This window comes from Lycorma delicatula, chromosome 6, assembly GCF_047948215.1.
Source record: "Lycorma delicatula isolate Av1 chromosome 6, ASM4794821v1, whole genome shotgun sequence".
NCBI lineage: Eukaryota > Metazoa > Arthropoda > Insecta > Hemiptera > Fulgoridae > Lycorma > Lycorma delicatula.
In genome coordinates this window covers 20,519,629-20,531,905 of record NC_134460.1, presented here as the reverse complement: position 1 = coordinate 20,531,905, position 12,277 = coordinate 20,519,629, and the positions used below count along the sequence as shown (strand labels likewise).

Below are 12,277 nucleotides of genomic sequence, written 5' to 3'. Positions count from 1 at the left end.
ATTTACTTATTAATACCATATCTGAAAAATTAAAATATAAAATAAAATTAATTAGTGGATAACTTGAAATGATAGAAGTCTATGTATTTTATGATGCTCCATTACCTTGGATGGATCAGAGAAAGAAATGAAATAGAAGAATCTATTGTAAGAAAATTATCAAAATCACATGGGTAATTTTTAAAAGTTGGGAATCTTAATTGTCTATGCAAACACCAAAACGATGATAAAATATCATTCTCTTAAAAAATTATTCCTAAGAATTCCACTCCTTAAACAGAACAAAATTACTGTGTGATTATAAGTAAAAAACATTATTAGTTAATAATGAACAATATTGAACTCTGATGTAATCTAGTTGGAAAGAAAGATGATGTAAAACGAAAAAGTTGGTAAATTTACATGAGACTTATTTTATTGTATATCTCTAATCTTGAATCTGTTCTGTGACTGAGGAGTCTAGCTGGAACAGGATGACAGAATAAAAGGGTCAGTCCAAGAGTTGTGTTTAGAGGAAAGACCATTAGTACATTAATTAACTAAGAATAACATGTAGTAATGAACAGGCAATAGCAATATCTGAGGGTAGTGAGATACTATTAAAAGGTGATTAAAAACGCTACAAAGCTGTTAAGAAAACTTTGCCACAAGAAAAATTAGCTGTCAGTCAATAAGTCGACATACTTGTCATTCTTTTTAGTAGAAGATAGTTATATTGTAGTTATATTATGGATGGATATGTATTGAGAAGCCACATTAAAAAATAACTCCTGAAAGAAAACAGCAGTCCTGAACAGCTGGTTAACTGGATCATAAACTCAACTACCAACCACTACAAAACATAAAATCAACCACCAACTAACGGGTGGTTGATATGAACTGAAAAATAAACTTGTAGTCATTAATTTATGAATAGTATATACATTTTTCATACTTTTTTTAAAAACAATATATGTTTATTTTTAATTATTTTGTTTTGATTGATATTTATGATTTGTTGAGGCTTGAATAATGAGTGATTTGCACTCTTATGCACAAATAAATAAGTATAGCTTATCTATTTTGGGTAATGAATGCTACATGACTATAAGAAATGGAAAATAACTGCAGCTACATGTTGTGAGAAGATGATTTTCCTCATTCTTTCTGTTTTTTATGAAATGCTTATGATGTTTTCCTCTTAGGTAAAATATTCTGGAGGTAGAATAATCTCTCAGTTAGATCTTTGATCAGAGACTATGAATTTTATAGACATGAAAATTCTGAGTCTGGTCAAGATTTAAGCTCAGAAACCTTTGGATGAAAGACACAGGTGTTATTCTTCTGTGCAGTTCAGAGGAACTATTTAAAAAATCATCAAGAAAATATTGTTATGTAGAAAAGTTTTTAATCTAATATTAAATAAATTTGGTTTATTAATAAATATTTTAAATAACTAGGTATTTTATTTTAAAAAAAGGCAATAGAGAAATTATGCTGTTTTCTCGTTGACTGACATAATAAACCCTGAGTTTTTCAGCATCGACTCTTTAAACTTACATTAGTATGGACTTTAATTTCCCTTTTCATTTTAAAATTATTAGTTGTATATTTGGTATCACTACGTTAACCAAGATTATATACCTGAAACTAAGAAAAAGGCTAATCAAATCTATGAAATGTTTTGTTGTACAGATGTGAAACATGGATTCTAAGGGTGGAAGGAAGAGGAAATGAATATTGGAGTTGATGAACAAATTTAAAAATGGAGGATATAAGAAGCAGACCAAAGATCAGGCACCAGACCAAACAACTGGATACAATGTTGGTGTAAGAACCTGTTACTCAACAGAACACTGTATAACAATGGTTATTGTTATTACTTGCCATTATAAATAGGTTTTTTTTTAAGTTTGTTTACTTATATATGTTATTTTATTAAGTATATAAATTGTAGAGGAAAAATAATTACTACTCTGTTTGGTAACAAATTAAATATAGCAGGTTATATTATAGTATTATTTTAACATATGGAATTATTTCATTAAGTTATGGAAGCACTTAATTTGTTCAAAATTCAGAAAAAATGCCATTACATTTGTAATTAAACTGTTTGTAATTAAATTATTAAAAATAAAAATGCTAATCTGGTCAAATAGATTCTGATTAATAAAGTTTGGAATATACTTTACTAATAACATGAGAGTACATTTAATTAATGAACACAGTGTAGGTAGTTCATAGGTTTTTGTGTTTTTTTTTTTTTAAGCTGATGATGAGGATACTCTCAAGTGTTGTTGTAATAAATGAGGTAGTTATAAAAATATTTACTTTATTATTCTGTTTTTGTAATTAATATTATTATTATTATGGTTATAAAACTCTTTATGCGAGTAAAAAATCTAGCATTAGAAAATAATAATTATATTCATATTAATAACTAATGAAATAATAAGGATAATATTTAAAAAAAAAAATATTATTTAAAATTACTTCAAAAGATCACATTAAGAAGTGATGGCTAAATTGGCATAATAAATCTAAAAATAATATAAATCACCAAATTCTTTTAAAAGATAATTAAATTAGATTTTTATTAGAAATATAATGTAAGGAAAATGACATTATTATGGACAGTTGAACATCTGTTCAACTGCACAATCAGTGGAAATTATAAGAGTGTTATTTGTTGTTAAATTCAATTAATATTGTTATTTATTATGCATACTTGGACGTGATCAATGATTTAGAATGATTTTAAATTATAAAAATTATTTATTTGTTCAGGCAAATAAATTTGATATTGAACTTAAAGAAAATGAGAATTTACAATTTCCATCTGTGAAGTTAATTTCAAAGAATGGTATTATCACTTGGGTTAGGGTGTCTAGGTTGGTACTGAAACCTTTGGTTACAATTGCACTTAAGGTGATCTTAAACAACAGCCACTATATTTCAAAATAAGCATTATTTGTTGTAACAAATATTTTCAATAATCAGCAGCTTTTCATTAAGATACTTCTGATGCATATTTTAAAATACAGGTGAAACACATTTGTGAATGTACAATATCAATATCCTACAGGATATGTGATGTAAACTAATTTGTAATTCATAGCTGAACAAATCTTTATTTTTATATTAATGCCGATTATAATTCTAACACATAATTCAAATGGGATTTGAATAATTTACATAATTTTGATTATAAGAGTACATGGACCTCCTAGATATAAATAATTTTCTTTAACAATTATGAAATTATTTGTAGATATTTTTTATATGGCATACTTTTATGTATTTACGTTATCATTATTTCAGGGGGCTTACCAGGTTTTAACCCCTCCTTAAAGGTTTAAGTATTTTTTAATATTAGGCCTATATAAAATAAACATATACATAAAATATATACATATATATATTTGAGTATCTTTTTAAAAATCCATCATATTCTCTTCTCTAATTTCTAACTGTCAGAGTAACAAAATTTATTGACATAAGATTCAGTCTGCTGTCCTTTCTTCTTCAATAATTTAATCACTGTACTTGGAGTTGCGGCACACTCAAAGTTCAACAGAGTAGCCGTCATTCAGCATTCTGAGAAGGTGGCAGTGCTCTCACAAGAGCGGTGGATGTCAAAGCATATACCCCTCCTCATCTACTGAAAGAGAGGCAAGACCATCAAAGGCTTGCCGCTTATTAAGAAGATACGATAATAATACCAACCTCATAATAAAATAAGGCTGACACCATATTAACTTACTTGTTGTAAAACATATTGTCGGGACAGCTCTGCATGGCAGCAGTGCATATGTGAAATATTGTACATTTTCGAGCGGTATTCACTTGTTAGTCAGTTCAGATTTTGTTGTGGAACGTTCGTTTAACGTTTTATGCATTTCGCAGTTCATATATTTAAATAGAAACTTCACATTAACATTTCATGTTCTTCAATATGTCTAAGCGGTCTCAAAGTTTAATTTTACAATTTTTTAGCAAAAAGTCGCGTGCCAGTAGTAATGCTTGTAATGTTAGTGAAAATTTCACATTGCCAAATATTTTTTCGCTGCTGTAACATGACAATGCTGTCGCAAATGTTTTTCCCAAAACTAGTTTTGGGAAAAACCCTCCTGTGCCAATATCTGAGAATTAAATCCAGGGCTTGTTTTTCCAACAAAAGGAAAGATAAATCTGCGATTTCAGTTCAAATGGCTTTACCGCTGGAAGTGGTGTGCATATTCTGAATTGAAGAGAGGGAGTTTTTGTAAATTTTGAGCACTTTTCGCTCCAAGAAATGGTGTTGGATCTGGCAAGCAACCCTTAGGTCAACTATGACTTAAGAAATTTGTCAACTGGTAAAATGCTGTCAAGCAATTTTCAGAACATGTGAAGTGTCATTATCACAAAGAAAGTATGAGGTAGCTGGTACTTTGACTGAAATTTCATGTGGGAAGAAAAAGTCTACAGATGTGCCAATAGATACTGCAACAACTCAAAAGAAACTGGAGAACAGGAAAAAACCTATTCCTATTATTAAGAGTATTTTGTTTTGTGGGAAACAATGTATCGCTCTGCGAGGTCACAGGGATTCGGGACAAATAGAGTTTGAGTTCGACCAAGAACCAGAAGAAAATAATGGCAATTTTAGGGCACTTCTTCACTTTTAAAGTAAGACTGATACTGTATTAAAAAAAAAAATTAAATGTAACATAAATAAGATTCGTGGTCAAGAGTGTGACGGAGCTATGTCCATGTCAGGAAAAGTAAACGGAGTCCAGGCACATGTAAAGGAAATAATTCTGACAGCTTTACATGTCCACTGCTCAGCATACATCCTCAACTTATCTGTATCCACTACTTCTGAAGTAACTACCATTAGAAACTGTGTCAAACTGTGTCTGTATGAATTTGTTAATACCCCTAAAAGGCAACATATTTTAAAATGGGCGATAAGTGAAATGGAAACTACAACTTAATGCCATTCAACTTTGCGCAAAATGTTGGTTGGAAAGGTATAATTCTGTGGCTGCAGTGGTGGAATTGTATGAGCCTATTATTGCAACTCTTCAAAGCATATCACCATGGAATGACAAGACTCGTCCTCTCAAGCAAATTCATTTTTATGTGCGTTGACTAACTGTCTATTTGTGATAATGCTGTTTTGTGTTCAGAGACTGTTTTCTTTAAGTCTCCCACTGTGTAAATTCCTACAAACTATTGATTTCCTTGAACTATTGATTTCACCGAAGCAGTATGTAAGTCTTGCTGAAGATATTAACAGTGAAAAGAAATGTATACGCAAAAATGTTGATGAAGATTTTTCTGAAATTTTCATTTTTGCTTCTAAAGCCTTGAATAGGTTGGGATCCTCCATTCAAATCCTACTTGAAACACAAGGAAATATTGAAAGTCTTTCAATGCCTTTTATCTATGAACACAGACCTTCTGCCCCTGCCATCTCAAGTTTATGCTTTCACTTGGTTTACAGAATTCTACGCTGGTGACATAAGAAGTGGTTACCAGAAAGACCTGAATAATGAATTAAAATTATGGTACAGAAAAATTGCATGTCTTGTGAAGGGAGACCAGCTGAAAACAGCCATAGATGGGCTATAACTATGTGCAATCCCAACATAATGCCAAACATATTCTATTTGTTAGAAACACTAGTTGCACACCCAGTGCACACATGTACAAGTGAATGATGTTTCTCAACATTGCGCCGCCTAAAAACATATTTGTGTAATTCTACTGGAAATACGCGTTGGAATGGATTAGCACTTCTCAACATCTTTTCCAACTGCAGAAGATGTGTTAAATGAACTAATGAAAAAGAAGCATAGTTTGGACATTGTATTGTGAATGCTAAAATTTCCAAATATAGGACATTATAAATACTATGTTTATTTAACTATCAGTACTTTTTTTAAACAATGATTCTTCAAAACAATAATACACTATAGTAGAATACTGATTGAACACCTGAGACAACTGCATTCAATTCTTTATTCAAATTCCTTCATAGAATGTGGATTCATGAGTGCTAGTTTCATTTTTCAACCACGGTGAGTTCCATATTGTTATGTGCTTAATTAAATTTATTTCATTATATCTGATTGCTTCCATGGATTTTATTTGTTATGTAAAGTGTCTTATCTATCATATACAAAAACCGTTGATAAAAATATATGATTGTGCAGCTTAAGTGTATGTGTAAATGGCATGTGGCACTGGCACAAACATTTTTATTACACAAAATGAAATAATGTTGAGTTAAAAAAATCGTAGCGTAAGGCTGTGAAAAAAATATGTTGTAGAAGATTTTGTTAGGGTATTTATGAATGTGTTATATTCGAACATTGTAAAATAAATATATCGTAACGTGACATAATAATAATGATAATAATAATAATAACATAACACACAAAATTTAAAATACTGATGTCAATTGAAAAGCAATTTTAATAATCTGGATACACCATTGCATTATTCCATGTGTTTATGTTTTAAATAATTAATATGAATTTAATTAAAAACTTTAACAAATAATTTGAATGAATTTAGCTTGTCTATTGTTTACTGACAGTATAATATAAAGAATTATTGTTATACTGACTGGATATTGAGTTTAGATAGGAATAGGGCAAAAAGTATCATTGTTTGATCATATTTGTACAATTCTGTCTGTTGTATTTTCTTTTCTCTTTTTTTGTCTTTTTTCTACACTTCTTGTTACTGTTAATGGTAGAAGGTTATGAAGCACAACAGTATAACTTTTTTAATTATTTATATGAAAAAGATGTTTTACTACGATTACTAAACATCAATTGTACAGACATGATTCACTTTTTAATTTTCAGTGAGAATGATAAATTAAAAAAAAACTGTATATCATTTATAAAAGAAACTTTCAGTAATTCCTCATGACTGATGAACATGAAAAACAACTCAGAAGATGCTTTTAAAAAACCAAAATAATCTGTAGGTAATGGTTAACCTGCGGACTTTTTTTAATCCAAGTTTTAATTATTTCTACTTTTTAATAGAATGTGATGAAAACATTTCTTTTTAATTTTTTTGCTATACAATTATACTGTAGAGCTATAAAGTATACTGTTTAAGAGAAAGTATGTAAATCAGGTTAAATATTGCATATATGTTCAGTTCTTTACAGTTCACGAGTCACCTAACAAAAAAAAAAAAACGCAATTTAGCATTGAAAATTTGCGGAAGGATAGCAGACTTCTCCGCATGTATCTTGCCTGTTTTTACTTGAAACCTTCAAGATTAGGTGGACTCCAGATGGATGAAATTTGGCACAATGGCTTTCTACAAATTAATTTGGTCACAATTGGTTAAAGGGGCAGGGAGATTTGGACTTTTGTATCTCAAATTTTTACTCAAAGGGTAGGTAAATTTTATCACATACATTAATATCTCTTAGATAGCTAAGATACTTTATAATGGAATTTGGTTCTATTCAAACCTTCATAAAGATGTAGTGACAAAAAAACTCTTTTCTAGTTTTTATTGTTTCTGAACTGAAAGTTATAATTTTGGTTTGTCTATACTATAAGAACATGAAAAAATGTTTTTTTCACCTTTTTTTTATTAATGAACTGGCTCAATCATCAGGATCTTAGTATTCTAGGCTGGCAATCACGAAGTCTGAATCTTATCCCATAGAAAATTTTTGTTCTCATTAAAAAAACTATTGCTTATCTGAAGCCCCAACATCAATTAATTTCTTTATAAAAAAAAAAATCAACGAGCATTGATATTCCACAGGCAGGAATATGTAATGTCACAAGTATGCTAAAGCAGATCCACAAACTTATTAAAGCTAAGGACTTAAGATAATTTTCCTTCCACGTAGTAGTACACCAAGGGTAAAATCCATGGAAGCCAGAGTGGCTTAATTTTCAAAACTTTATTATTATTATTATTATTATGATCTGTATAAAATATTTACCATTTTTTACATTAATTTTGTATCACTATGATAAGTTTGTATTTCTAGTGTTATTCTTTGAACCTCTTTTGATTTTATTTTTATGTAGACAGCAAAACCCATTTCACTCTGTATACAGCTCAGCCTCTATGGGTGTTATTTGCTATGTTAGGCTAATTTGATCATATTTGAAATAAATAAATAAAGATGTGTAAAAGAAAATGTGTAAATAAAATATGTGTAGAAGAACATATTTTCATAAAAATATGTTCTATTTATTGGAAAATATATTAATTTAAAAATATTACTTATTAAAATTTTCATTTCACAGATTTGTAAATTGGTTTTAAATGTTTTTATGAAATCTCTAAAATTTGCGTAGATCAAAAATTTAGAACAGATTATATTTATTTTATTATTATAATTCACATATTATTTTTCTGAATGAATAATTTACTCTTTTCCTTTTTTCTTGGAACATGCATTTGTAAAAATGAAGAGAGATGAAATGTCATAAAAATAGATGAGTCTGCTGTTAAATGGAGCTTCCTTTTTCCTGTCATTTTCACACTTTGCTTCAATTCTATTTTACATTACGGACTATTATATACTACACAGTTTATCTGTACTACCTACATACAAGTTGTGTATGAAATAGGCAGCTATAACTTTGACAAATGACCGGTTCATATAAAAAGCAATCAGTAGTACACCAATAAATTCATCATATATATGACTCAATTTACCTCCTCATTTACAAATCCTTTCATGTTTTTAAACACTTTTATTATTTCAACGTACAGACACAAATAATGGGTAAATATCACCATATTAAGCTTAATTAATATGATAGGTTAATTATAATTCTATTAAAATACACAATGGAATTTAAAACAGTAACTATTCTAATAAAGATCAATACATGGACCCCCTAGATGTAAATAATTTTCATTAACAATTATGGAATTGTGAATTATTTTGTAGATATTTTTTATATGGAGTATCTTTATGTATTTACCTTATCATTATTTAATGTGTTCATGTTTTAAATAATTAATATGAACTTTAATCACATCTATTTTTTATTTTATAATGAACTGTGTATTTTATGATGTTGCTCTAGTCAAGGTTCTACTGAGGTTTTCCTTAAGCCTCTTGACAAATGCTGGGTAGTTACTTTCTTTATCTGTGGAGTAGCATATCTACCTGTTTATGACGTGATCTAAATAATATATTATTATAACTGATCAGAATAAAAGATTAATTTATGTTATGTAGAAAATAAATCATTGTAAAGCATAGAATTAGAAATTAGCATTATTTAGGGATTTAAATAATCTGAAGATTAGAAAGAAATTTTTTTAATTATTTAAATAGACTGTAGCGCATGAAATATGGATCATAAAGAACCAAGAAAAATAAGTAACATAATTTTACAATATAAAATGAAAATTATGTGAATTGATATAGTATGAAATGAAAAGATAACATGGAGAAGAGAGAAGTTTAATGTTACAATTTAGTAAAAGAACGCTTCAATTTAAAATTGAAGCAAAGTGTGAAAATGACAGGAAAAAGGAAGCATGAAAAAAATATCAGGTTATAAAGTCATACAATAAACACTTAGATTAATGAATCTAGATGTGTAGAAAGAAAAATCGATCAAGAAACATTGAAATCAGAACACATGAACAAATAATTTGAGAGTGAGGATGAGATGGTGAAATTAAAAAATTGACACAGAGTAGAAAGTAATGGAGAAGTGCATCAAATCAATCAAAATATTGATTCTTAAAATTTACTTGTATTTAATCTAAAATTTCCATCTATATTTTATATCCAGCTTGAAGTTTCAAAAAACTTTTTCCCTTTTAGTAATTATGACAACAGTTTAAACTATGATGAATTTGATGAGAAAAATTGGATAAGTGTGTGTCACTATTTGAGGAGTTATGTGTGAAACCAGGTATATGACTGGTAATTTTTATTTTTGTAATTTTTTTTCTTTCTGTTTGTTTTCTAACAAATTAACTAAAAATAATAATAAAATTATTACAAAAAGGCAAGTTAATATTTAATTAAGTAACTGACATCTCTGAAACAAGAGCACGCATTTTGCATAGAAGAACTCCAAATGGCCATGGATATTGTCGCCAGAAAAGGAACAAATCATTTGGTAAACCTAAAAGGTAGAAAAAATACATAATTAAATTAAAACAGACAAACATTTGTTGATAAGATTTAACATAAATTATTATTTATTTATTAGAAATAAAATGAAACATCCATTATCATTTTTCACGTTTAATTTTTTATGTTAAATTTTATTTAATCATCAGCTTTTTCAAAAATGAATATTCCTTGTAAAAAATTAGAATATTACATTGAAAAAGGAGACAGTGACGTGCAGTTCACTGGAGTGTATTTCACATAGTATTAAATCACTATTGGTTATTTATTTGTTAACTTAGCGTTGAAATAAAGATATAATACTGTTTTATAAACAAATCTCTTTTTTCTCTAGAAATAAGAAAAAAGAAACAAATGGTACAATTGAGGTAATAAATTTACTGTATACAATTAAAAAAACAAAACTAAAATACATATATATTTATACACAAGTTAAACATACCACAATTTAAAATTAGTTGAATTACATTTATCAAGGTATATTAAATTTTTATACAAAAATTTAATTTTTAAAATGATCTTTTCAAAATAATTACAAAAGCAATTAAAATAAGTAATTATCTAAATAATTTATTTATCTATAAATAAAATGTAAAATCCAAATTAAAATTAAACTTGAAATTTCATTTACAATCTGATAATTTTCTCATTTAAAAGTAATACATATAAATGCAAATGACTGACGGCAGGAAAAATTTATATTTATCAGCACAAGATTGATTGTTAAAACAAGTTTAATTACAAATTATTTCATTAGATATATACGTAAGTGTTTACAAAGTATGGCAGAACAGCTATGTTTAAACACAGAAAAATGAAATTTAGCAAGTACTCCTTCCTCAAAATTATATATTTTTTGATATGACACAACCTAACCCCAAGCACCTATCAGACACCCTGGAGGGGGTAACACATAAATGTTAATGAAAAGAGTATGGTTCTGATACATCATTTTAAAAGGTACTGAAAATAACAAATTTGATCCACAAAACAAAAGGCTGTCATAACCCTAACCAAAATGGCGACCTTTTAATGTTTTTCAAAGCAAGTTCTAATAGTGACCTTGGGATACAACCCAAATGTAGTAGTCTCATATAGAAAATCAGAACTTTTTGAAATAGCAGCGTTTGCTAAATTGCACTTTTTAGTGCTCAACACACATTGAAATGCACTACTGGTAAAAGTCAAATTGAAAAAAATTAATGAGCACCATTAATTTGACCAAACATTTCAAGGTCAGTGCTGTTTAAAATGATGTGTCATAACCCTACACTTTCCGTAAAAAAAATTTCTAATGCTCTTGCATAAGGGGATCCCGTAGTGCTTGGATTGTTATGATACTATCACAATTTGGTATATTTTTTTGGTATGAGACATAGCGAAAAAATAGTTCGTTTTGAGATAGTATCATTTGTTAAATTTAATTTTTCTGTGGTTAATGATTAAAAAGTTATTTAAGGGCTGCCATACGTTATTAAGATTATATTGTTACTAATAATGATCCAATTAAAAAAAAAAGAACAAAGATATGTCAAATCATCTATGCAGATAATTAAATTTTCTTTAAAAAATGTTGCTGTTTAATTTATGAAGAGAAAATTAAAAAAATTATCTTTGGGTTAAATAACTATGCAGTCGATGTACTGCACATTTTTTTCCAAAAAAATAAATAAATTTAACATAAATCTAAGTGTTAAAAAATTTTATTATTAAAAACAAAATTTTGAATGATTATTTTCCACTTAAGCTCAAAACTTGTGTCGTGGTAATTTTAAATGGAAATTTTGTAGCATAAAAAATACCACGTTTTACTAGGATTCGAACTCGGAATCTCCGGTTAAAACACCGAGACACTACCACTGCGCTACGATCATCGAAACAAATCTGATCATTGGGAATTTATTTAAGGAGATGATCTTTCATTTTATATGTAATTCCTGCTGAATCGGCAATTCGAAACAGGTGAAATTTTGTATGTACATTTATAAATCTTACTTTTGTTAATTTGTATATGTATTTTTCTATTTGTATAATTAAAAAAAAATCTTTTAAATTGTACCCTTAAAAAGTAAAAATGATTATTCCATTTTATTATTAATCTAAGTACAGATAAAAATATCAATAAAAATAGTTTTGAATGATAGAAAAAAAAGGTTC

The 12,277-nt window shown here is 28.1% G+C and overlaps 1 protein-coding gene across 1 annotated transcript in view; it reads right to left on the bottom strand.

Annotated features, from left to right (window-relative positions):
• Nucleotides 1-12,277, bottom strand: part of LOC142326711 (neuropeptides capa receptor-like) — a 429,926-nt gene that overhangs the window by 24,704 nt on the left and 392,945 nt on the right. Inside the window, exon 2 of the mRNA XM_075369354.1 lies at nt 10,022-10,112. Within this exon, the coding sequence (XP_075225469.1) occupies nt 10,022-10,112 (91 nt within the window). The remainder of the gene's footprint in view (nt 1-10,021; nt 10,113-12,277) is intronic.